Source organism: Salvelinus sp. IW2-2015, linkage group LG4q.1:29, assembly GCF_002910315.2.
Source record: "Salvelinus sp. IW2-2015 linkage group LG4q.1:29, ASM291031v2, whole genome shotgun sequence".
NCBI classification, from domain to species: domain Eukaryota; kingdom Metazoa; phylum Chordata; class Actinopteri; order Salmoniformes; family Salmonidae; genus Salvelinus; species Salvelinus sp. IW2-2015.
The window spans coordinates 62,572,498-62,599,409 of NC_036842.1; the positions used below are offsets into that span (position 1 = coordinate 62,572,498).

The 26,912-nt window shown below is 42.1% G+C and overlaps 2 protein-coding genes across 6 annotated transcripts in view; one reads left to right on the top strand and one right to left on the bottom strand.

The window, feature by feature from the left end:
* Positions 1-11,911, bottom strand: part of zgc:173742 (DNA topoisomerase I, mitochondrial) — a 35,193-nt gene extending 23,282 nt beyond the window's left edge. The window contains exons 1-9 of one of the 4 annotated variants that reach the window (XM_023985357.2): positions 11,845-11,911; positions 9,911-10,039; positions 9,107-9,182; positions 6,515-6,561; positions 3,518-3,643; positions 3,263-3,344; positions 2,046-2,170; positions 1,831-1,946; positions 573-694 (exon numbers count right to left, since the gene is read on the bottom strand). In XM_023985357.2, the coding sequence (XP_023841125.1) occupies positions 573-694; positions 1,831-1,946; positions 2,046-2,170; positions 3,263-3,344; positions 3,518-3,643; positions 6,515-6,561; positions 9,107-9,182; positions 9,911-10,026 (810 nt within the window). In that variant the 5' untranslated portion in view covers positions 10,027-10,039; positions 11,845-11,911. Of the gene's footprint in view, positions 1-572; positions 695-1,830; positions 1,947-2,045; positions 2,171-3,262; positions 3,345-3,517; positions 3,644-6,514; positions 6,562-9,106; positions 9,183-9,910; positions 10,040-10,309; positions 10,501-10,996; positions 11,216-11,844 lie in introns of those variants that run through there. The other 3 variants (XM_023985358.2, XM_023985356.2, XM_023985355.2) reach the window with 3 other exon arrangements.
* On the top strand, positions 11,263-26,513 carry mlycd (malonyl-CoA decarboxylase). Of its 2 annotated transcripts, none has more exons than XM_023985360.2 (5): positions 11,263-11,900; positions 18,079-18,191; positions 18,282-18,438; positions 18,597-18,749; positions 22,744-26,513. In XM_023985360.2, exons 1-5 carry the CDS (start codon positions 11,349-11,351, stop codon positions 23,284-23,286), a joined length of 1,518 nt encoding a protein of 505 aa, XP_023841128.1. In that variant the 5' UTR covers positions 11,263-11,348; the 3' UTR covers positions 23,287-26,513. The 2 variants fall into 2 exon arrangements, with proteins under 2 accessions (XP_023841128.1, XP_023841127.1); XM_023985359.2 differs by lacking the exons at positions 18,282-18,438; positions 18,597-18,749 and adding exons at positions 19,921-20,077; positions 20,250-20,402.
* The last annotated feature ends 399 nt before the right edge of the window (positions 26,514-26,912 follow it).

A 26,912-nucleotide genomic window follows, 5' to 3' on the forward strand; every position in this document is an offset into this window, starting at 1 on the left:
TTAGAGAATTTGGCAGTATGTCCAACCAGCCTTACTACGGCAGACCACGTGTAACCACGGCAGCCCAGGACCTCCACATCCGGCTTCTTCACCTGTGGGATTGTCTGAGACCTGCCACCCAGACAGCTGATGAAACAAAGGAGTATTTATGTCTGTAATAAAACCCTTTTGTGGGGAAAAACTCATTCTGACTGGCTGGACCCTTGCCCAGTCATGTGAAATCCATAGATTAGGGCTTAATTCATTTATTTTTTTAATATGAACTTTAACTTGGTAAAATCGTTGAAATTGTTGCATTTATATTTTTGTTCAGTAGTTACCTCTGCAGGGACATTCAACATATCTCTATTAGTTGAACAGTATAGGGTCCTGAGGACCATGTTCACACTCTCAACCACTACTTGTTTGGTTCTCGGTTGGACTTCCAACTCCAAAATAGTTAGTTTTTTAATCTTAAATATGCTATACCGACAACTTGAGCCACTGATGTTATGCCAAGAACAAGCTTAGAAAACAAAATAAGATGTTTCAAGGGCTGGTCTCTATGCTTTTCTTCCTCCTTCACTCCTCACCTTCCTCCAGTCCTTGAAGAAGTTGTTTCGGAACACATCTTTTGTGGTGTATTCATGGTCAAGCATCTGAGCAAAGAACAGGGCCACCTCCTCTGCAGCAAGGCCCAGCTTCACAACTTTACCTGGTGAACAAGCACATCACACACACAGTTCCATAAGATCCATAATCTCAGCTTGACTTTTTTCCCCTTGTATTACTGTCTGAAACTAACAGGTGCAAATGCTTGGTAAATCTTGCCCTTGTCATGTTCTCCAAATAGGGGAGCGAAGTGGCACCACTCTACGAGTAGCTGAAGTGACTAGAGGAGCTGTGACCTCTGAGTCAGGCTTTTGGAGCTTAGTCAGAACCAAATGCACCATATCAACTAGTGATGGGGATTATATTATTGTTGCGCTAGTTGGCTGTACCTGCACCAAAACTCCAGTAATTGTCCTTCATAGCTTGTTCTCCATCTTTTTAAATATGGAGCCAATTTGTTTTCAAATTTCCATGGCTGATCAAAACTCGTTTTCTCATGGCTCTTTTGTCCCTCTGCAGCAGACACATAGTGAGCAACATGTTTGGACCATGGAATCACAATAATCACAGTATTGAAATGCATACATATCGTATCAGACCCTTAAGTATTGTGATAATATCGTATAGTGAGGTCCCTGGCAATTCCCCTCCATAATATCCCCAGAGGTCCCCTAGGAGCTGGCTCAGCAGGCCAATCAATGCCCAGAGAGAGAAAGGCGGAGGCCTGCAGTGAGCGGCTGTGGACATTCCATACCACTCCGAGGGGTGAATTAGTTGTGGAGGCCTGGCCCCAGAGAGGGACTTCACTACACACACAGGGATTAACTTAGGGCTGCACTATGGGGGGGGGAAATGAAAAACTATAGTTCTCAATCAAAATGTTTGATCCAGACAGCCAGACATCCCCAGGCTGTATGCCCTAAATAAAGGAGGCTGATCTTTTGTGGGCAGCTGTTGATCCATGCAAATCAATACAGAGTTGAGGAACAATCTTCTGGGGTGAATGATGAAAGGGAGGATCCTCCCCAGAGTGTTGTAGATGGAGGAGAAAGTGTCAACAACATTCAACTTTCAATCTGACCCAAACAGAATGCTTGGACAGTCTGAAAGTGAGTTACAAGCCTTCCTAGCACAACTCTCTCATGCCAGGGAATCCACTTAGATATTTAGTTTACTTCTAAATGGTCGATGGTCTGAGAAGGTGAATATAAACCTTCAAACCAGCAGGGCTGTACTGACCATTGTAGTAGAAGTTAACGTTGTCTGGGAGATGCTGGTACTCCGGCGGGAAAAAGGGACCCCTGTGCTCGAGAAACTTCCATTTTACACCATCCTCATACTTGTCCTCTTCCCACCTGAGGGACAAGTGTTTCAGAATGAGCCTCTCTTTCATAAAAAGGTTCATACAACCACCTCCCACACATCGTGCATATAGAAAAACAAACAAGCCCCACCATCTCCAGCGCTGCTGCTCCTCTTCTTCTCTTTTTTTGATCTTCAACGCTTTTGCTGCCTCAATCTCTTCCTTTGACTTCTTCTTTGTAGTGACTGGATGCTCCGCCTCCTCTTTCTTTGGCTTCTGGGAGATCAAGACAGGACCACAGAAACAAGACAATTTACACAGTAGGTGATTTACACAATCAGTGAGCCCATTGTAAAATGTCCCAAAACAAAGCTTGTTTGTTATTTCAGCTGTACCCATGAGTCATATTCGCAAAGCACTAACATTATACAACAGCAATGTTTGTGAACACAATAAAATATTTATAAACATCTATACTGAACAAAAATATAAATGCAACATGCAACAATGTCAACGATTTTACTAAGTTAGTTCATATGAAGGAAATCAGTGAATTGAAATAAATGAATTAGGCCCTAATCTATGGACTTCACATGACTGGGCAGGGGCACAGCCATGGATGGGCATAGGCCAGCCACTGGAGAGCCAGGCCCAGCCAATCAGAATTTGTTTTTCCCTACAAAAGGGCTTTATTATGGACAGAAATACTCCTTAGCTTCATCAGCTGTCTGGGTGGCTGGTCTCAGACGCTGCTGCAGGTGAAGAAGCCGGAGGTCCAGAGCTGGCGTGTTTACACGTAGTCTGCGGGATGTGAGGCCGGTTGGACATAATGCCAAATTATTTAAAACAACGTTGGCGGCAGCTTATGGTAGAGAAATTAACATTTAATTATCTGACAACAGCTCTGGTGGACATTCCTGCAAACAGCATGCCAATTGCACACTCCCTCAACACGAGACATCTGTGACATTGTGTTGTGTGACAAAACTGCACATTTTAGAGTGGCCTTTTATTGTCACCCAGCACAAGGTGCATCTGTGTAATGATCATGTTTAATCAGCTTTTTGATATGCCACACCTGTCAGGTAGATAGATTATCTTGGCAAAAGGAGAATGCTCACAAATAGGGATGTAAATGAATTTGAGAGAAGTAAGCTTTTTGTGCACATGGAACATTTCTGGGATCTTTTATTTCAGCTCATGAAACATGGGACCAACAATTTACATTTACAATTTACATATTTTTGTTCAGATATAGTTTCCACTTCTCAGTTGATGTGAGTGGAAAGTGGGAGAAAATGATGCTACTACATAAACAGCTAAAAACTAGAACATTTGCCTGCTCCCTTGCTCGGGGAGGATGCCTACCTTCTCTTTCTTTATCCCCTCCTTTGTGTTCTTCTCTGTCCTCGGGTCAGCCTCGTCCTTCTCTTTCAATTTCCTATTTAACCTGAGGGCAGCAAATAACATCTGTGTACAGCAACAATGTGCAACACTATTTGCTCACCTCCTACAGGTAGTGGTGTGGTGGAACTGATGTTCAGATGTTGCTAACACTTAGTCATAGGGTAACTGAATGACAGATGGAGTGAGGGCTAACATAAATAAGGGAGACCTGCTCACGTTGGGGTTGCACTGGAACACGAGGGACCTTCCATGGGTTCATCCTCTGATCTTTTCCTCTTTTTCCCCCTCTTTTCTGGCACAAAGTCTCCATCTTCAGGCTCCTCTTTTACAGCCAAATTAAACCTGGAGGAAAGCACGAAGAGACACTGAACAATGACCAGTCACTTTCACTCCCATATCAAGTGGTTGGAAAGCATGACCACAACCTGCTGCGGTTCCCTTTTACTTCCCAGTAAGACGTAGCTATTCATAGAGTAATACCTCAATCCAAAAGTACACCATTTAGTGACCACACGTAATTACATAATTACAGTGATTAAACATTATAGAAAAGGGCCTGATGATATTATTATTATTATTATTATACTAAGGCAAGCTTGTATTTCCCTGCAGTGTGCCTTGGAAGTGGGAAGGAAATTGACCAAATTAATAAATCAACATTACAACCACCACTGCAACTCAATTACAGTACTGCTTCATTTCACATGGTTGGATGGAAGGAAAAGAAAGAACACAGCTGTAGATGCTAATTCCCATTACAGGCAGAACGGAACAGGATAATGTACAGCGAAGCCAAGTTTTGAAAATCGCTTGGAGTGAGATTCCCTATGGTGAATGTCATTGTCTCCACCCCTAGCCAGGGGGTCCTTAACTGGGGGACACTGAATTAGATTTTGTTGTTAGAAAATCCTAATATTAGCAGTGGCTAACCACAGGACAGACTGCAGTTTCTTTGTCCATAAGAAACCAATGTGAATGTAATTTGGGTGAACTATCCCTTCAAAATCTCCTGACTAGAGGTCCCTCTACAAGAGGGTTGGAGGCCCACACCTGATCTATGTTCCCCAAATACTTTTCATTTCTACAAAATTAACCTACAATCAAGAAAAATCTAATGAATATTAATTTTCAGGTGGTTGAGGCTGATGTGCAAAATGTTGCCACCATCTTACTCTACATAGGAATAAATGCAAAATATCTTTCCTATCGTTTCGGTAGGAATAAATTACAAAACAAGATATTTGAGGCAAGGGACATTTCAATATAGCCTATTCTCATTTTATGACAGCCACACCACACTGTTTTCAAAACTGTCCATAAATGCTTACAAAAATGCACAGCCCTCATTGAACATAAATATACCTTTTTTTCTTCTTTTTTAAGTTTGAAGACAAGTTGGCAAATCAGATTTCGAATAGACCAATTACACCAGCAGAATTGGTAAGAAATATTAAGAAGTTAAATAATAAAAGTATGGGGAATAACAGTAGTGTTCTTGCTGAGATAAGCACACTAATTAGTCTATATTTTAGCCCATTGTAGGGGAAGGGAATTGTTCTAGTGACTTACATCAGCTATTGTGTAAGACCAAACAAATTACAGATAAAATCTCCTGAAGACAACATAGCCTAAATCTGTTGCTACACCAAACCCAAATGATCTTTCAATGTATTGTCCCGGCAGGTAGCCTAGTGGTTAGAGTGTTGGGCCAGTAACCAAAAGGTTGCTGGATCAAATCCCAGAGCTGACAAGGTGAAAATCTGTCGTTCTGCCCCTGAGCAAGGCAGTTAACCCACTGTTCCCCGGGCACCGAAGACATGGATGTCAATTATGGCAGCCCCATAATTGGGTTGGGTTAAATGCGGAAAACAGTTGAATGCATTCAGTTGTACAACTGACTAGGTATCCCCCTTTCCCACTAGAATCAGTTACAGTACACATTTGGGTTCACAATTTGTAAGGGCAAAATAGTGTTCATAATATAGTTACACAAATCAGGTCACCCTAACAACATTTATTCTAAATGCTGCCTTTTCATTGTTATAGCCTTATCAACCTAGTGCTAAATTGCCAATGATCAAACAAGGGGAATAATGTGAGCTATCTGGGCTAATCTAAATTGTGGATTAAATCCCTAGTAGTAGGCTATATTATCACATGCTGTCATAAAGCATTCTGCAACAACTATAGACAAAACAGCACTACAAGTTGCCGTGCTGCTCTTTTGACAATTGAGGCTATACACTTTGATAAGCGGAGAGCGAACATGCCTGTCCAGTCTGCGAGGTAGTTTTGCAAGCCAATGCTAACTAGCGTTAGCGCAATGACTGGAAGTCTACAGGAACATCCAGTCATTAAACTTCCTTCAAACTGCATGCAGATACATAAAAATGGTATTCACGAGTTTCTGAATCTGGGGAAGTAGATTGCCAAAATCCCGAACTATCCGTTTAAGGACCTCCAACCCTTCACTTCACACCCTTTTCTTGTCACCGACAACAGTACAGATGGGTAATGATTGGATATTCTCTCAGTTTCTTCCAACGTTCTGTCTGAATGTCACCTAATTCATCTGAACAACTCATTCCTGTATGGTAAATCAAAATATTCTTTCCAATTCCTAAGCGAGAGCGATAGACTTCAATAGGATTAGGAAAATGTTGAAATGCCAATAGGTTCGTCTGTGAGGGAGAAAAAACCTGAGTAAATCTGAGAGTCCATAAACAGAGAATTAACTGTATATGTCATTCACTTTGTCAGTGTGACTATACGGAAGCAAAACCGATACTGTTATCTGTAGCGGATTGTACCTTTCAGACCTAGCCTAAACTCCCACCATCCATCCCCTCAGAACACAGCGGTTTTTAATTTATTGCTTTTCTGACAAGCCACAGACACTTTTCTTCAGTACAGCAGGAAATACATTTTCTGATAGACAGCCAACACTCCCTGAAAAAAAGGGGAATGGATCCTGTCCAGGCTCTTGGAAATCCAAATGACAAGAATTCAATTCGATCACCTCCCTACCATTTGAAACATTAATGGATTAAAACTAAATTTCCAAATGGCAGCAGAAATGTGCTGATGTGACACTGAGCGATATCAAGCCACACAACTGCAACAGAGCTGTAGTTGAGCAAAGCCATGACAATTAGCTGGCTCTCTCATTACCAATACTGTTAATAGGATGCAGTCTCAGAGGAAAATGCCCACCTCACATCATCAAAGCTCTCCACGCTCTCCGTTTTGAAAGCCTTGACCTAATATAGAGGGAAAACAGAAAAACAAGTCAGAGCTCAGCACAAAAGATAAAATACTCAAGCTCTTCTCTCAACTCCGTTTGTGGTCTGTATATACAGTACCAGTCAAAAGTTTGGACACACCTACTCATACAAGGGTTTTTCTTGATTTGGACTATTTTCTACTTTGTAGAATAATAGTGAAGACATCAAAACTATGAAATAACACATATGGAATCATGTAGTAACCAAAAAAAGTGTTAAACAAAGAAACATATATTTGAGATTCTTCAAAGTAGCCACCCTTTGCCTTGATGACAGCTTTTCACACTATTGGCATTCTCTCAACCAGCTTCATGAGGAATGCTTTTCTAACTGTCTTGAAGGTATTCCCTTCAAAATAAGGACAAACCCTTGATGTGTGGACAACAATTGGGGAGAACGGGCTTGTGGTAATGACTGGAGCATTATCAGTGGAATGGTATCAAATACACCAAACTCACTCTGTTCCGGCCATTAAGCTATATAAGGGACAAAATAATTTACTAAGTAAATTGACACATATCAAGTAACATAGGGCTACAAAGGACCTGTGAATAACGTAGCAATTCAATCAAAAATAAATCGTAGGATGTACAGTGTATTCGGAAAGTATTCAGACCCCTTGACTTTTTCCACATTAGTCTTATTCTAAAATGTATTAAATTGTTTTCATTCCGTCATCAATCTACACACAATACCCCATAATGACAAAGCAAAAACAGGTTTAGACATTTTTGCAAACATAAATAAAATAAAACTGAAACATTTACATAAGTATTCAGACCCTTTACTCAGTACTTTGTTGAAGCACCTCTGGCATCGATTACAGCCTCGAGTCTTCTTGGGTATGACCCTACAAGCTTGACATACCTGTATTTGGTGAGTTATTCACATTTTTCTCTGCAGTTCCTCACGCTCTGTCAGGTTGGATGGGGAGCATCGCTGCACAGCCATCTTCAGGTCTTTCCAGAGATTTAAGATTGGATTCAGGTCTGGCCTCTGGCTGGGCCACTCAAAGACATTCAGAGACTTGTCCCAAAGCCACTCCTGCATTGTCTTGGCTGTGTGTTTAGGGTCATTGTCCTGTTGGAAGGTGAACCTTCACCCCAGTCTGAGGTCCTGCGCAGGTTTCCATCACGGATCTCTACTTTGCTCCGTTCATCTTTCCCTTGATCCTGACTAGTCTACCAGTCCCTGCAGCTGTAAAACATACCCAAAGCATGATGCTGCCAACACCATGCTTCACCATAGGGATGGTGCCAGGTTTCATCCAGATGTGAGATTTGGCATTCAGGCCAAAGAGTTCAATCTTGGTTTCATCAGACCAGAGAATCTTGTTTCTCATGGTCTGAGAGTCCTTTAGGTGCCTTTTTGCAAACTCCAAGAGGGCTGTCATGTGCCTTTTACTGAGGAGTGGCTTCTGTCTGGCCACTACCATAAAGGCGTGATTGGTGGAGTACTGCAGAGATGGTTGTCCTTCTGGAAGGTTCTCCCATCTCCACAGAGGAACTCTGGAGCTCTGTCAGAGTGACCATCGGGTTCTTGGTCACCTCCTTGACCAAGGCGCTACTCCCCCGATTGCTCAGTTTGGCGGGTGGCCAGGTCTAGGAAGAGTCTTGGTGATTCCAAACTTCTTCCATTTAAGAATGATGGAGGCCACTGTGTTCTTGGGGACCTTCAATGCTGCAGACACTTCCCCAGACCGGTGCCTCGACACAATCCTGTCTCGGAGCTCTACGGACAATTCCTTCGAACTCATGGCTTGGTTTTAACTCTGACATGCACTGTCAACTGTGGGACCTAATATAGAGAGGTGTGTGCCTTTCCAAATCATGTCCAATCAATTTGAATTTACCACAGGTGGACTTCAATCAACTTGTAGAAAGATCTCAAGGATGATCAATGAAAACAGAATGCACCTGAGCTCAAATTCGAGTCTCAAAGCAATAGGTCTGAATACTTATGTAAATAAGGTATGTGTTTTAAATATAAGAATGCAAAAAAATATTAAACCTGTTTTGTTTTTTTTGTCTGTATGGGGTATTGTGTGTAGATTGAAGAGAAAAAAAGTATATTTAATCCATTTTAGAATAAGGCTGTAACCTAACAAAACGTTGAAAAAGTCAAGGAGTCTGAATACTTTCCGAAGGCACTGTATGAGAAGAACCCTATGTTGAGAGATTCAGTATGAGGGTAATGGACCTTGGGCATCAGTCCAAGTACAGCATCAGGAAATCCATTTCTATCTAGCTGGTTTGGGGAGCTTCTGGAATCAACTATCATGGGGTTCACACAGGGACACGCTGGCAGCACAGGCTGGGAAGATGTAACCTGGGGTCAAATTTCTCAGGAAAAACTATCCAGTAGTACAAATGTAAGTCACATAAGCTGTAGTGGTGGTGATTTAGGCCTACTTGCTGTTGCTACTACTACAGCTGCTCCTGTTGATAGCGCCACTGCCATAACTATTAGGCTACTACGAACACACAATATGTAGTGTATGATTTAAGAAAAAGGTACTTACCTTTTTCTGGACTTTTACTTTTTCCGCCCGCTGAGACTTTGCTGTGGCTTTAGTTCTTTCCTTGTTGGGCTTTGTACTGTCAGACCACCAGAACAGAGAGACAGGGAGAAAAATAGAGATTGTCATATTTTTCTCCCCGAGTTGGTACCTCCAACTTAACTCTAGTCTGCCATGAAATGTCATCAGGGACTGTCACAGAAGGCTGCTGCCAGTCATGCTTACAGGTATCTATTCTTCTCTTTCATCCCATTAATTACACATGCCAGTGACAGATGACTCTGGATTCATTTGTTTGCTCATATAATGCATCCAATATCAAGGAGAATTAATGTATTCATATAAAGATGGAGTACCCTACTCTGGGTAATGAAAGCAGGCGCCCACACACATTGTAGCACATTGCTAGATTTACAATTGCTGGCTTGTTTGGAGACTTAATTTCTCTCAATTTTTTTACAACATTCTGTGTGTCTACACCACAGAGCTGTGATGTGTATAATAACAGGAAGATGTTGACTGTTGTTTCAGTTAACTGTAATTCAGAAGTATAGAAGCCATGAAGAAAGTTAGGATGCAGTGCGTGTAAAAGGTAGTGTCTAACTACCTACATGCAAAGACCATCTTTACATAATGAGATATACAAAAAAAGTGAATGCTGCAGTGAACATATGTTTCAGATTAGGCCTAGCTAGTGCAATATGTACTACTTGGGTCTTAGAGATGGTGAGGAAGACAATTTCATGGATGCCTATGCTGATTTGTTCCTGAGATTGATATTGCACATAAGACACTGTCTGGACTCACCTTTTCCTAAGTGCGTCTCCACCCGAGCTTCCTTCCTTATCACTCAGCCTCTGTCTGGGTGTCTTCGCTTTGGCCTTCCCTCCTTTGGCTTGGCCAACATTCTTCTCTCCGCCCATCTCCTACAGAGCACTGTAATATAGACCGTTCATTAGCTAGCAGAATGATTTGCTTGGTACAGAATGGTTTGTTAACTCAGGTGGCAGCGCTAACCTGACAAGCATGGAAGTGCAGTAAAAATTACAAACTAACGTTACATACGTGCATTTTCAAAATTTGACGTAATTAGCTCTGAACAGCAAAATATAGTGTGATGCTATGGGTTGCTAGCGCGAGCAAAATATCCCGGTCACATGGGTTAGCATACATACTACTGTATTATACTAAACCATTTTTGCTTACCTACGGTAGCTAGCTAACTAGCGGTGTGTGGTTAGCTGGAAAATCTAATTATCAGTTCCACAAGCTTACCACTTCTTCTGTGTGCTAAATTTGGCCTTGACTGATTATTTTTGCTACGAATGGCTAATTAACTGTCTTGGTGTATGGCTGGAATCTCCAAACCGCTCTGTCTGTAGTTCAAGTTCAACGCTATTGAATCTGATTGGCTGAATAAATTAATTAGCTGGCGATCAACGCCCTCTGTCTGCGAATACGCCTTACTGCAGCTAATATGTGTTATTTATGGGGAATATAATGAGGAATGAAAGTACATAATAAAGTAAACAAGGACACTCATAGCACAGCAATAAATATGTTACATTAATAATATGGTATAATTTTATCTATTTTAAATATGCACTTCTATTTGCTTTCTGACAGGGCCCTATTCTAATAATCTTACGCATTATTCCCGAGTCCTAGCTTCCTCTCCCTTGAAGTAGGTTATAACTGATCTGACGACTGGGTTGGCGTAAGCAAGCATTTTACACAAAACAACCACATATCACAGTTATAGCAAGTAAACACTTTCTTCAATAATGCAGCTATCATCATATCAGCAAACAAAGTTGCTATTGAAGCTCAGTGATTATTTTAATGGAGGAATTAAATATGTATTTAATAAAGTAGTATTTTAGGGTCATATACCTAGTTTTTGGTTGGCTGAGTGGAATTTTCGTTTCACTACCTATTCACTCATTTCCAAAACAAGCTTTCTCTTTTTGTTACATAATTGCTCTCCCATACACACAAGAGGCAAAGGTCGACCACGTGGAATAAAAAGTAGATTCCAAAACTAAACCAGGTATTTTGAGGTGGGGAGAGTGACATTGGCAAAACAGTTTGGGGAAAAAAACAAAAAACACTGGCGTTATTTCCTTCAGGCTCTCTGTGATAGTTGTTGTACTGTCTCTTTAATAAGATACCGTAAAGGATCAGGTTGCGCACCGGGTGGTACTGGTATTATTTACAACTGGAAAGAGAGAATTTACAGATTGCGATGATACCCCAGCCCATCATTTCTACATTGCGCAGTGGTGTGAGTTGCTGGCGACATCGAAGTGTTTTAGTAACGGCTTTAAGGCTCCAGGTCTTGGACTTTCGAAGCGTACGTTGTCGGTCTACCTCGGCACCTGGTACTGTCAGATCCATGGAGGACATACTGACGAGGGTTGTGGTACCGTTACCTACATACGAGACGAGAGAGAAGTCCCCGCCTCCACCTGAATCGAACAGTTTGGAATTTATGCATTTCTACAGAGGCCTTGAAAAGGAAGAGAAGTCACAATTACTAGCAACGCTATCACACGATTTTGGTGTGGACCACAAAGGAGTTTCAGAGCTAGCAGGCAAGCTGCTCGACACTCAGTTAAGGGACTTGGCTACAATATTGCAAGTAGAGGACAGGTTACGATACAGTCTGACTCCGCGCTATAAACAGTTGCTTAATCACATAAGCAGGGTTGAGGGGGGAGTGAAGTTCCTGGTGGACCTACGTGCCGATCTGCTTGAAATAATATCATCTAAAGGAAGTGACAGTCCTCACATTCGGGTAAAGCCACTGTTTACAATATTCTATGGTGGCCTGCTAATGTCAATTCAAGTAGCGCGTTTTGGAAATAATTGACAGGTGCAGGCAGGAATTCTACACAACAGTATATGTATTTTCAGTACTTGGAATCGACTTCTGAGTTTTCGGGAAATAGATAAACAATAAATATTAACACAATTATCTGACTGCACCTGCTCAAAAACTAACGGTCACTAAATGGAGCCAGTTCTACTGCCATAACCAGATAAGTGTTAATGAAAATTTAAGTTTTTCCAATGGAAAATAACATAAAACACGTGATTTGTTTACAAACAAGCTAATAGATGACATGTTTCTATATTTAATGCCAAGAAACAAAACAGATGTAGGTGCCTTATACAATGTAACCAATGTATACTGTAGGTACAGCACATTTAAAACTTGTGTGTCAAAGGCAAATCAGTTGCAGGCCTAATGTACAATACTAAATAAAGGTGTTGACAACGCTGTATGACATGGAAGCCCCCTTCTGACCTACATTGGTATGGGTGTCCCATTTCAACTGACTGCTAGAGCAGTTCAACTCTGATCACTTTTTTCCCTAGTGAAGAAACTGTGACTGATCCAAGCATTTCAAAATCGTATGGGGTTGTTTTATTTATTTTTTAAGTGTCATGAAGGTCATTCCATGACATTTCAGCAAGCCATGACACCTACCATTTTTCTGAAATTGTTTCTGTAGTTAGAAACAGATAAGATTAGCATTCCTGCATCGTTATTTAGTTGAAATATAATTTAAGCCATTTTAATTTATAGGATTCATATAATATTTAATAATTATAGCACCCATCATCTGATTTGTGCCAAACATTTTTCTACCAATGAGTAAGACATGAGGAATCAAAATAAATAGTCAAAAGCTACCCACGGACCCTCCCAGACCCAGTCCTATCCCACCCCAACAACCAATATACAGTATCAGTTCTCTATGTCTGACAAATAGTATGGAGCTGCGGCTCAGAGTATTGTTTCTTCATCCTATGTAATGGATTCTCATGGAATTTGGTGATGCTTTGTCCCCCGTTCAGAGAAGTTAGTCATTGAAGTTGTTAGGTTTATTACCCATCCTACATCCTGATATTACCAGGTTCTGACCATGAGATAGTGCTGCCCCCCTCCATGTTAAAGGGATATTTCAACCAAATTACAAAATTACATTTTAGTTTCCTTAGCCTGTAAGCAGTCTATGGACAATGTATGACCACAACCCATTCTTGGCCACTGTTTCAAATGCTAACTTTTTACAATTTGCTGCACAAATCCAATGAAAGTCAATGCTACCTATATTAGCATTTTCATGCTTCATATCCAAATCATCTATAAGTAACATCATTGAGTTACATAATAAATGTTTTGATACTTTAGGATGATTTGGATATGAACATGTAAAAGTGATCGTATACAAATGTAAGCAAGGTTTGAAATGCTTAGGCCTATGTTTTAGTCAGATATTATATCTTTTTGGGCTTCTTGCGGTCAATTTGCAGTCTACAATTTTTTTTTATTATGTCCCGGCCCCCTGACCATCCCCTCAAGAAGAAAAAAAATCGTCAGCACCTGAATCTTAAGCTTAAAAAATATATATAAACACATCATGTAAAGTGTTGGTCCCATGTCTCATGAGCTGAAATAAAAGATCCCAGAAATGTTCTATACATACAACAAACTTATTTCTCTTAAATCCCTTACAGTGCCTCCGGGAAGGATTCAGACCCCTTGACTTTTTCCACATTTTGTTACATTACAGCCTTATTCTAAAATTACTGAGGAGTGGCTTCTGGCCACTCTACCATAAAGGCCTGATTGGTGGAGTGTTGCAGAGATGGTTGAACTCTGGAGCTCTTTCAGAGTGACCATCAGGTTCTTGGTCACCTCCCTGACCAAGGCCCTTCTCCCCCGATTGCTCAGTTTGGCCTGGTGGCCAGCTCTAGGAAGAGTCTTGGTGGTTCCAAACTTCTTCCATTTAAGAATGATGGAGACCACTGGGTTCTTGGGGACCAACAATGCTGCAGAAGTTGCTCATGGCGTGGTTTTTGCTCTGACATGCACAGTCAACTAAGGGACCTTATATAGACAGGTGTGTGCCTTTCCAAATCATGTCAAATCAATTGAATTTACCATAGGTGGACTCCAAGTTGCGGAAACATCTCAAAAATAAAATTGGTTCTGTATTGTTGAAAATCCAATAACATGGTGTGGAGACAAAAGTTTTTTTCAATTTCAGTAGAAAATTTGATTTTTTAAAGAAAAGTGCAAGGGTACCAATATATTTGGCCACAACTGTTTGTGCCAGCTGTTTAAATATCTATCGAATCAGATGTTTTTCCTGTTTTGATCCCATAACTCCCCAATCTCCTATTGAGGCAAGTTACCAACTTGTACCCACATCAGTCTGTCCGACAAAGGCCTACTTTTCTCCATCTTGGGTGATGTAGGACATGGAGGTGAAAGGACATTTGCACTGAATGGGAAAATTGCTTGAAATCTAATTGGTCATCAATTTGGAAATGCTTGCTCAGCTTGACTCATTTTACCAGCATCTTCCCGCAGTTATTATTAGACCTCTTTACATATACGTTAGCTCACACAGGGATTTGTTTATCCGTTTATGTTCTGCTGCATCAGCTCTTTACCTGTGTTTGAGAATGATGCTAAATATGATATACAGTATTTCACCCACAGGAGTTCCTTTAAAAAGGTGGCACTGTCAATGCAGTAGGCGAGAACAGCTGACTACCTTACTTTGGGGAAAGAAAAATTGGGGTTTAAAAATGGAATAGGTGAGAGTAAAATAAGAGCCTCTCACCTACAATGTGTCTGTGGGAGGAAAGAAAGAGGTATTCATAAACATGATAGTAATTAAAACAGCGAGTCAAGCTGAATCAAATAGGCCTTATAAAAGTTCTGAATTAGCAAGACTGCATTTACCAAGTAGACTTAGACTTGCTGTTGGTCTATCAATTTTGTATTTTCTCCCACTATTTTCATTCTTCTTTACCTGTGCACAGAATAACCTGGGAGGTGAGAGATTATGAAAATAACTGAGATTCATATAAATACTTCTGCTATGACTTCAGTTTAGTGGTCCCTTACATTTGACAAGTATATTGGTTGTGGTTTCTCAGAGGCAATTTTAGCCTAAGTCTGTCACATGTCATCTAGGCCTACTGGAGCAAAAGGCATATAGTGTAGTAAGGGCTGGGAGGCTGTCGTGTTGCACCCTGGAAACTTTGAATGCACAACTGAATAACTTTGGCTTTGGTTCCTGTTTCATATGCATCACAGTTTCCTTATGGTTCTCTTTGTGCATGCAATACTAGCAACTGTGTAACAACCGTGCAAATTCCAAATCAATGTCCTCAACGGCATATACTGTAACACAAATTCATCGCCAATGAAAGAAAATGAAATTTTCTCTCAAGGATTAGAATCTCTCAAGCTTTTTTTCAAAGGCTCACATTATTGTCACAGCCATTCGGGCCAGTTTAATTTCAAGGTCTTTGATTCCTCAGCCTCTTCTCTTGCTCTCCCTTCTACTTCCATGTCACTAAACCTGACTATTGCAACTCTTCCATTTCAAAGGTTTTTCAACTGCCGCAAGGTCAACGAAATACAGATTTGTCCCTGAGTTTTGCTGTTCTTTTGTGTGACTAAGAATTGGGAGCTTCTTTAACCCAGAGGCAAGGCGGCAGCTGCGGTTGTATGTGTCGACATAGCATGATATCTTAACGCTTTTTCAGGGTTCATCATAAATCTCAGAATTATTTATTTGCTCCTGTTATCAGATTCTAAGTTTGGCTTTTTTTTTTGTGAGTCATCAAATACACACAAACACACACACCGACACACTTTTAAAATGTGCTGTTTTGGATACGTTTTTGGCTCTGGGGGTTATGTGGTTGCCTGGCTACCCCAAATCCTTACTCCGGCCAAAAGCTACGCCACGCCCATGGATGTTAGTTTCTTCTCCGCAATGAGGTACAGTATGTAGCGAACATAGAGCAGGGGAATAATTCAGTTGAGTGTATTTCCAGTGTGAAATTCAGCTAGATAAGGAAATATGGATGGGACAAAAAATTTCAAAAATAATCAAAATACAAGATAACTAATGTAAAATATACTGTGTCTGTAAAAACACGAACAAAAATGCAACCTGTAAAGTGTTGGTCTCATGTTTCATGAGCTGAAATAAAAGATCCCAGAAATTGTTCAAATGCAAAAAAACCTTTTTTCTCACATTTTGTGCAGAAATTTGTTTACATCCCTATTTGCGAGCATTTCTCCTTTGCCAAAATAATCCATCCACCTGACAGGTGTGGCATATCAAGAAGCTAATTAAGCAGCATGATCATTAAACAGGTGCACCTGTTGGGGACAATAAAAGGTCACTCTAAAATGTGCAGTTTTGTCACACAACACAATGCCACAGATGTCTCAAGTTTTGAGGGAGCATGCTGGGAGCAATGGCCACCAGCGCTGTTGCCAGATAATTAAATGTTAATTTCTCTACCATAAGCCACCTCCAACATCATTTTAGAGAATTTGGCAGCACGTCCAACCGGCCTCACAACCGCAGACTACTGTATGTGTAACCACTCCAGCCCAGGACCTCCCCATCCGGCTTCTTCACCTGCGGGACTGTCTGAGACCTGCCACCTGGACAGCTGACAAGTATTTCTGTCTGTAATAAAGCCCTTTTGTGGGGAAAAACTCATTTTGATTGGCTGGGCCTGGCTCCCCAGTGGGTAGGCCTATACCCTCCCAGGCCCACTCATGGCTGCACCCCTGCCCAGTCATGTGAAATCCATAGGTTAGGGCCAATATTATATATTTTTTAAACTAGGCAAGTCAGTTAAGAACAAATTCTTATTTGTCCGGCCAAACCCGGACGACGCTGGGCCAACTGTGCGCCGCCCTATGGGACTCCCAATCACGGTCGGACGTGATACAGCCTGGAATCAAACCAGGGACTATAGGGACTCCTCTTGCACTAAGATGCAGAGCCTTAGACTGCTGCGCCATTCGGGAGCCCAAGTTAATTCATTTAAATTGACTGACTTCCTTATAGGAACTGTAACTCAGTAAAATCATTAATATTTTTTTCAGTATAATTAATGTTTGGTGCAGAATTCTAAGTTTTGTCATTTGCTTTTGCTAAGTGTAGAATTCACAAGCACTTTCAGCTGCTTTGGAAGGGATAGGCATAAACTGTATTTAGGCCCGACAGTTATCAATGTTTATTTTTTGGGGGGCTATGTTAGTGCACATTATTATTGGCAGGTACAGTGTTTGGCTGTTGACTTGCCAGGTGCTGCTGTAGATGGACAGAATAGAGTACGTCTAGCCTTAACTCAGTGTGAGTTTATGCAGGTATAATGCTATGGATTTGTGTGTTTCCCTTTGTATGTGTGTACTGTTTGTTTGTTGAGAGATCCTTTCTCTGCTATAATGAAGTCAGATCCTTGGAGGAGGACTATACCCTGCTCATATGACAATGTGTTTATAGAAGTGTGAGGCCTATGTCTCCCCATATACAGTACCGTAGGCTCCAGATCCATCTGTGCCATCATCACTACCAACAGATATAATGAAAACAAACAAATGCCCAGGAGGTCATACACCCACAAAAAGTAGGCCTTGTAGGTGATCATGGAACTACAGGATTGTGTGACAGCCATGCCTTTGATACCAACCTGTGAGGGAAGCTAGGCTGAATGTTATTAATGCTGCTGTCAGTCACTAGATAGTGTGATGACATTCAGTCATGAATTATACTTAAGTGAACTGATTGAGCTGTTCTCAGTGTTATTAAGCTGACACTAGTTACAGATTGAGAAAAAAAGAACACCTGTAAGCACTATGGCAGCTTGTTTTCAGTGTGCTAAACCCATTTGGATGGCATTGGGTGCTGGGACTGGGAGTGTGGGGCTCTGAGGCACTAATATGCTTTAAATGATCACTTTAATCAGTAAGCAAATGTTTTTGTTAATAGGTAAATAGAAATAGCTTGTTTGTGGCAGCCACACTCTAGCAGCTACATCCTGTATTTGGTTCTGATTAGTCTCTCTCATGACTAACTAATTATTGAGTAGCTGGCCAGAGAACACAGGAGCTTTACCTCTGGGTTCTGATGTTGCAGGACCTGAATGGCACTCTGAAGAGTCTGCTGTCGGAGTGGTTCTCTGTGGGTCTGCTGCGTCTGGAGAGGATCACCTGGCAGTCCCCCTGTGAGATACTGCAAAAGATCAGCCAGTAAGAAGCCCCTGTAGTAAACACACAAACCTCTACAGTATGCACACACAAACCCTAAACCCATATCTAACCATCACTATGATCTGCCAGGTACGAAGCTGTGCACCCTGTGAGAAACTGGACAGATATAAAGCGTAGAGTTGGGCCGTACCGTCGCTGCTATGCCTTCACCCACGCTGCCATGCCAGGAGAGCCACTGGTTGTCCTGCATGTGGCACTCACAGAGGACATCTCTGATAACATACAGGTGAGGTTTATATGGAATATGAAAGAATGCATAAATTGATAAGTTTGTTTAGCTGTCATGTGGATTCGTATTACTTTTCCTCTTTTCAGGTCATGAACCACATTTTGATAATTGACTGTGTGTCTGACTCCTACAATGTTGTTTCCCTTGTCCAATAGAGTATCGTGAGAGAGTTTGCTACCCTGGACTCGGAGGAGGATGTGAACAAAGTCAATACAGCAGTGTTCTACTCCATCTCCTCCACCCAGGCTGGCCTGCAGGGGGTGGAGCTAGGGAACGTCCTCATCAAGAGAGTGGTGCGGGAGCTACAGGTGGGTGGAGAATGACATCACCACTGTCTAAATGAGCAGGCAGACAGAAAGACTGGGACTGCCCTTCTCCTGTGACTAGCTGAACACTGTGGAACGTTTCTTAGGAAAACCAGCTGCTCCGCTGCATCGTAATTTGTTGATTTATTAGTCAGCTCCAGGGTCCTTTACTCTCTGTTAGTCACTTGCTTCAATGTCACCTGATAATTTCCATTCACTCTTCCAGAAAAGTTCCAGAGAACCACTCACGTCACCAAGCATTTCTGGCCATGGCCAGTAAACAGATGGCAGTCAATCACAGCAGTAGTTCAACATTAGCTGGAGGTCATTTCAGTGTGAAAGGAGTGGTTATTATGATTAGATAGCCAAAGCATGTTATATAACCTAGACAAGATATTTTTGATCAAATCAAATTTATTTATATAGCCCTTCGTACATCAGCTGATATCTCAAAGTGCTGTACAGAAACCCAGCCTAAAACCCCAAACAGCAAGCAATGCAGGTGTAGAAGCATGGTGGCTAGGAAAAACTCCCTAGAAAGGCCAAAACCTAGGAAGAAACCTAGAGAGGAACCAGGCTATGAGGGGTGGCCAGTCCTCTTCTGGCTGTGCCGGGTGGAGATTATAACAGAACATGGCCAAGATGTTCAAATGTTCACAAGTGACCAGCATGGTCAAATAATAATAATCACAGTAGTTAACGAAGGTGCAGCAAGTCAGCACCTCAGGAGTAAATGTCAGTTGGCTTTTTTAGCACCTCCGGTGAACAGGTCAGGGTTCCATAGCCGCAGGCAGAACAGTTGAAACTGGAGCAGCAGCAAGGCCAGGTGGACTGGGGACAGCAAGGAGTCATCATGCCAGGTAGTCCTGACGCATGGTCCTAGGGCTCAGGTCCTCCGAGAGAGAGAAAGAAAGAAAGAGAGAGAGAAGGAGAGAATTAGAGAGAGCATACTTAAATTCACACAGGACACCGGATAAGAGAGGAGAAGTACTCCAGATATAACAAACTGACCCTAGCCCCCGACACATTAACTACTGCAGCATAAATACTGGAGGCTGAGACAGGAGGGGTCAGGAGACACTGTGGCCCCATCCGATGATANACACACACACACACACATACACAAAGCTCTACAGTGAACCCATGTCTGGCTGGGCTGTGTATGTCCTGGCAGGTACGAGGCTGTCCACCCTGTGAGGAACTGGACCGATATAAAACGTAGGGTGGGGCCGTACCGTCGCTGCTATGCCTTCACTCACGCTGCCATGCCAGGGGAACCACTGGTCGTCCTGCATGTGGCACTCACAGAGGACATCTCTGATAACATACAGGTGAGAGGTTTTATATGGAATACCTCGTTTATTGACTATGAGAGAGAATGCAGAAATTGAGACGTTGGTTTAGCTGTTATGTAGATTAATTCCTCTTTATAGTACTGGAGACCACAATTTGATAGTAGACTGTATGTCTGACTCCAACAATGTTGTTTCTCCTGTCCCGTAGAGTATCGTGAGAGAGTTGGCTACCCTGGACCCGGAGGAGGATGTGAACAAGGTCAATACAGCAGTGTTCTACTCCATCTCCTCCACCCAGGCTGGCCTGCAGGGGGTGGAGCTGGGGAACGTTCTTATCAAGAGAGTGGTGCGGGAGCTGCAGGTGGGTGGAGAATGACATCACACCACTGTTTCTATGAGCAGAATGACAGGCAAAGTCGGACTGCCCCTCTCATGGGCCCCCACATCTGAACACTGTGGAACGTCTCCTGAGTCAATCAGCTGCTCCCCTGCGTCATAATACGTGATTTATTAGCCATCTCCATGGTCAGAGTTTTTTACACTCTGTTAGTCACTCGCTTCAGTGTCACCTGATGGATTCCATTCTCTCCAGACTTCCACCAAGTTCTTATAACCACAACCACTCACGACACCCCAAGCACTTCTGGCCATGGCCAAGAAACAGATGGCAGTCAATCACAACAGTAGTTCAACATGAGCTGGAGGCTATTTCAGTGTGGGAAGAGTGGTAATTATTATCAGATAAACATTTCTTGTAATATAACCTAGACATGTTCTTTTTAACCTAGACAAGATAAATTAAACTAAATACTCGCACAATCCTGTATTTCCACCTGCATGTTAGGTGTGTGCTTGTGGGTAAAGAGGGGATTGCGGTAGGATTGAATGCTCTTCTCCACATTTCAGCCAAGATAGAGAGAGGAATATTGACATTTCAGCTGTCAGACCTAATCATGTTGAGAGGAGAGGAAACTCCATGTCAGGGTGCTCCAGCTATAGCTCTTATTAAATGATTGGAACATTGAATGGAAAAACAAGAGCCTCTCAACCTGATGGATTTACATAGCTGGGAGGCTTGTCTGAAAGGTTGAAATGGTCATATCCTGTCATATCCCGCTATAATGACATGCAAAGCAAATGATCATGAAAGCCTTTATTTATTGGAATCTTTATTTATAGTAAATATGGACTCTGTTTTTGAATAGCTTTTTTCTGTGAGTGTAGTTGTTAGTCTGGTAGAGTATAGACTTGTAGGATAAGAGTATGTAGTGTGTTTCTTGTTGAATTGTACAGTAGCCTTGTTTACATTCAATAACGTTAGTCCTGGCCTAAGTATTCTAGCCTCTCCATTGTTCAATCTGCGCTCTTGACATTGGTAAACCGATCTATGAAGTTCTAGGGATGTACATTGTTTTGTAGGGCTTGAATTTTTTATCTGTAGTCCCGATTCCATCTGAACTCTGCAGATATTGAATTAAAGCAGAAATGTAATTTTGTTTTACCATGCCTTTTCTTGTGACCAATGAGTTCTGGCTTTATCCCGAGGTCATGCTGATAACCCCTTATATCAGTAGGACAAAAAACAAAGAAAGATGACATTGTGACTGTGTGCAGTGCCATTGCAGTGTTATGCCCCATATTAAGGGCAATAGAACACCTCTACAGCCACTGAGGGACCACTACAATGGATGGATGATGGGGAGGGAAAGAGAAGTTCACAGTGTGGTTGAGGAAGTAGGGAGGAGGATCCCGTTGTCTTTCAGCATTACTCTCTAGGGCCTTTTCTGTCTCCCTATCATTTGGCCTTACTTATTTCTCTGTGTATTGCATGCCTGCTCTAAGCCTGCTGACCAAGGCTTTACAGTAAATTGAACTGATGAATAGAAAGTGACCTCTTGACATGGTTATCCTCAGATCTACTGACTCGTGTGATGGAAGTACAGAGGAATGAATGAGAAAGAGGGAGAGGTAGAAGGAAAGGCTCACTCCAACATCTGCCTCCAGGGGTTGTCTGACACACTTTGCCTCCTCTGCTGCCTCCTGTGAATCAACACACCACACAGCTCTGTACCTTATCAGCCTAGACAAGAAAGATCCAACATGAGAGGGGGAGAGAGGGCAGGTAATAGAGGAGAGAGAGCAAGAAAGAGAACTTGTGAAAGAAAGGGGGGAGAGAGAGAAACCTAGGCGGCAGGCAGGCAGGCAGTGTATGATGATGGCAGAGGCACTAGGGACCAGAGTCAAGAGCTTGGAAGGTATTAAAAGTGAGAGAGAAAGGGAGGGCAGGGTTGAGCAAGAGAATGAGGGGGTCATCCATCTCTATCAATCCCAATGGCAGATATGTGGAGATGGAGTCGATTGGTGCTGTTGCTGTGTGTTGCAGTGGGAAACAAAGCCGTTTGTATCTGATAGGTAGTTCAATGAGTTCAGCTCCTCCGAGAGACACTGGGGTATTACATACTGGGTTCATTGTCATTTGTTTTGAAAGAGCATTCCCTTGGACAGGTCCAGAACATTTAAATTTGACAGGATGACAATTTATTATTGAACATATATTATCCAACCTATCTCACCCTTTCCTTAATGTAAATTTTTCATGTACTTTTCTCTCTGTAATACCTCATTGGTATTATTCATTAACTGGTGTAGACAAAGTTGTTTTAGACTGAGGCTGTCTATCCTCTCTGTCTATCTTTTTGCAGAGTGAGTTCCCCCACATGTCCCAGTTCTCCAGCCTGTCTCCCATCCCAGGCTTCTCCTCCTGGTTACAGGCCCTGCTCAGCCAGCACCGGAAGGAGGGCCGCATGGAGCTGCTAACTGAACGTGAGTGGAGGGTGGTGGCAGATGTCACAAACACAGCCCCCGATACCAACGCCCTGGATGCCCTGCGTAAGCTGATCAGCACTGGCGAGTGGACCCGCTCTGAACGCCTGGTCCACGTCCTGGAGCCTGCCCTGATGCGCCTCTGTGCCTGGTACCTCTACGGAGAGAAGCGGCGCGGCTATACCCTGAACCCTGTGGCCAACTTCCACCTGCAGAACGGTGCCACCATGTGGAGGCTGAACTGGCATGCAGACACCAGCCCCCGGGGAGTGGCCAACTCCTGTGGCATCATGGTGAACTACAGATACTTCCTGCAGGAGACCCCGTCCAACAGCGCTGCCTACATGCACAACAAAGTGATCACAGTTACAGAGCAGGTGCTGGGCTTGGTCTCACAGTTTCAGAAGAACAGCAAACTCTGAGCTTCATGGATACACATGTACACCCACACACACACACTTGGTATCAAAGATGTCTCTAGGTCCAGGACTGGCTGACTTTACAGCTCTGATCTAATGTGCCAAAACAAAACACGTTGAAAAACATGGAGACAATTTGTGGAATGATATTCATTTATTTTGTTATTTTCTATTTGCAATCTAGCCCATGTAGCGCATGGATTTTCCTCTCCCTTCCTTCCTGTGTGTGGTGTTATCATCTCTGATAGACTGTGTTTTATGGTGTGAGAGACTGCAGCTAATGAAGCGAGAGACATTTACAGTGCCTTGCAAAACTATTCATCCCCCTTGGCATTTTTCCTATTTTGTTGCATTACAACTTGTAATTTAAATGGATTGTTATTTGGATTTCATGTAATGAACATACACAAAATAGTCCAAATTGGTGAAGTGAAATAAAAAAACAACTGCTTTCAAAAAATTTTAAATATAAAAAAATTAAAAAGTGGTGCGTGCATATGTATTCACCCCCTTTGCTATGAAGCTCCTAAGTCAGATCTGGTGCAACCAATTACCTTCAGAAGTCACATAATTAGTTAAATAAAGTCCACCTGTGTGCAATCTAAGTATCACATGATCTTTCAAATGATCTCAATATATATACACCTGTTCTGAAAGGCCCCAGAGTCTGCAACACCACTAAGCAAGTGGCACCACCAAACAAGCGGCACCATGAAGACCAAGGAGCTCTCCAAACAGGTCAGGGACAAAGTTTTGGAGCAGTACAGATCGGGGTTGGGTTATAAAAATATATCAGAAACTTTGAACATAGCAAAAAAAATTAAGAATATGGCATCACAATAAACCTGCCAAGAGACGGCCGCACACCGAAACTCACGGACCAGGCAAGGAGGGCATTAATCAGAGAGGCAACAAAGAGATCAAAGACAACCCTGAAGGAGCTGCAAAGCTCCACAGCGGAGATTGGAGTATCTGTCCATAGGACCACTTTAAGCCGTACACTCCACAGAGCTGAGCTTTACGGAAGAGTGGCCAGAAAAAAAGCCATTGCTTAAAGAAAAAAAATAAGCAAACACGTTTGGTGTTTGCCAAAAGGCATGTGGGAGACTCCCCAAGCATATGGAAGAAGGTACTCTGGTCAAATGAGACTAAAATTGAGCTTTTTGGCCATCAAGGAAAATGCTATGTCTGGCGCAATCACAACACCTCTCATCACCCCGAGAACACCATCCCAACAGTGAAGCATGGAGGTGGCAGCATCATGCCGTGGGGATGTTTTTCCATCAACAGGGACTGGGACACTGGTCAGTATTGAAGGAATGATAGATGATGCTAAATACAGGGAAATTATTGAGGGAAACCTGTTATAGTTTTCAGAGATCTGAGACTGGGACGGAGGTTCACCTTCCAGCAGGACAATGACCCTAAGCATACTGCTAAAGTAACACTCGAGTGGTTAAAGGGTTAACATTTAAAATGTCTTGGAATGGCCTAGTTAAAGCACAGACCTCAATCCATTTGAGAATCTGTGGTATGACTTCAAGATTGCTGTACACCAGTGGAACCCATTCAACTTCAAGGAGCTGGAGCAGTTTTGCCTTGAAGAATGGGCAAAAATCCCAGTGGCTAAATGTGCCAAGTTTATAGAGACATACCCCAAGAGACTTGCAGATGTAATTGCTGCAAAAGGTGTTTCTACAAATTATTGACTTTGGGGGGTGAATAGTTATGCACGCTCAAGTTTTCAGTTCTTTTGTCTTATTTCTTGTTTGTTTCACAATAAAAAACGATTTTGCATCTTCAAAGTGGTAGGCATGTTGTGTAAATCAAATGATACAAACCCCCCCCAAAATCATTTTTAATACCAGGTTGTAAGGCAACATAATAGGAAAAATGCCAAGGGGGTGAATACTTTCGCAAGCCACTATATCAGGCCGTGCCATGTTTCTACTTGACAATGTGTGTGACGCTGTAGCACAGCAAATAGGCTGCAGAGCTACTGGAATAAACCATGTTTTGATCATTTGGTTGATCTGTTTAGCTGCAAAGAGGTGTGTGTGTGTGTGTGTGATCGTGCAGAGCCGGGCAGGCAAAAAAGAGAACAGACACCCACATTGTATAGAATTATGTACAGCAATACAGTACCATATTGTCTCGCACACTGATTGTCACCCTACAATCTCTACTAATCAGTTAATTAATAATGCTTCTACATCTGCATTGCTTGCTGTTTGGGGTTTTAGGCTGGGTTTCTGTACAGCACTTTGTGACATCGGCTGATATAAAAAGGGCTTTATAAATCAATTTGATTGATTTGATTGAATTACTGATGATCAGTCAGGCTATTCTTTAATGAGCTGTGCTCGCAAGAGATTTAACATTTTGAATTTAATTTACAGTATATGTAGAAGTGGTTATGTTCTGCAAAAGGCTAAGTCATGTTTCATACCAAAATGTGTTCAGTCGCCATGGCTGACACCATAGTCATTGCAGAGGGTGTTTGGAAATGTTTGCTACCTGCCACCACTCACTCCCCCCTAGAGACACATATCTGATGTACTGCTACACCAAAGTACTGAACCAAGTGGGACTCATATCTGCCCCCACTCTATTGTTTTGAAAGACTATATCACAGCAAGTTGACTGTGAAATTACATTTTATCTCTCAAAGGAGTCAAACTTTTTTTCCGAGCCAGCCACACAGTGTCCCAGAAACTAATGAAGTGAGAAATAAAGTTAAAATAAATGGATAGATTTATAGTATTCACTGTAAATCCGGGAAGGAAATCAGAGAGCATAAAAGGACACTGTTTATAGGATGCCCCTGAGAAAGCATTCCTCTCGTGAGACAGACAGGGAGGGTGGACACCTGCTGATGCTCCAGTGCAAAGTCCAAGGCTGTCACACCCTTCACAACCATGGATGAGATTTTGAATGGAAACAACAATGACATATCCCTACCTTTCCACCAAGCAAAGAAAATATTTACTGTTCTATCAATTCAACAACATAGATGGATGGATTTCTGTGGTGTTTATTCTTGAATGACATTGAACTCAAGAACTGGAAAAGTTGTCAACGAACTGGAGCACTGAGTCAACAGAGATATCACAACATTGCATTTCCACTTTATGTCCTTCATTGTCAGACAAGAGAAAAGAGCTACAGAGCATGTACATGTGCTTGAATTGATTTGATGTGTGAATAAACCTGTCAGTTGCGTTAATGTACATTTAGTGTGAAGGGTATATATATATATATATAATGTGTGTGTGTGTATGCAATGTGTGAATGAGAGCATGGGCATGTTATTGCCATCATTATAGGCTGATAAATTCAATTTGAATAGAGCACTGCACGAGAGGGGATCATCTTAGAAGCATTTTTGAATCCCTTAGAAAAGCTGATTTATTCTAGGTACCTCTCAAAGAATTACTAGACCTGTCAGTCACAGCATTACATTCATATTGAAGTCCTGTAGATATCTCACTCTCTATTCAGAATCCATCTAATTTGGCACACACTATTTGCTGCTGCTTCAACACACACACACACACACACACACACACACACACACACACACACACACACAGCTTTCTTTAACAGCACTCAAAGGATGATTACTGACT

What these genes read in the sequence shown, in the direction of transcription:
- mlycd (XM_023985360.2), top strand. Translation starts at nt 11,349, where the DNA reads ATGATACCCCAGCCCATCATTTCTACATTGCGCAGTGGTGTGAGTTGC. An exon ending in ACATCTCTGATAACATACAG is followed by an intron (nt 18,439 to 18,596) that starts GTGAGGTTTATA and finishes CTTGTCCAATAG; the next exon opens with AGTATCGTGAGAGAGTTTGC. An exon ending in GAGTGGTGCGGGAGCTACAG is followed by an intron (nt 18,750 to 22,743) that starts GTGGGTGGAGAA and finishes ATCTTTTTGCAG; the next exon opens with AGTGAGTTCCCCCACATGTC.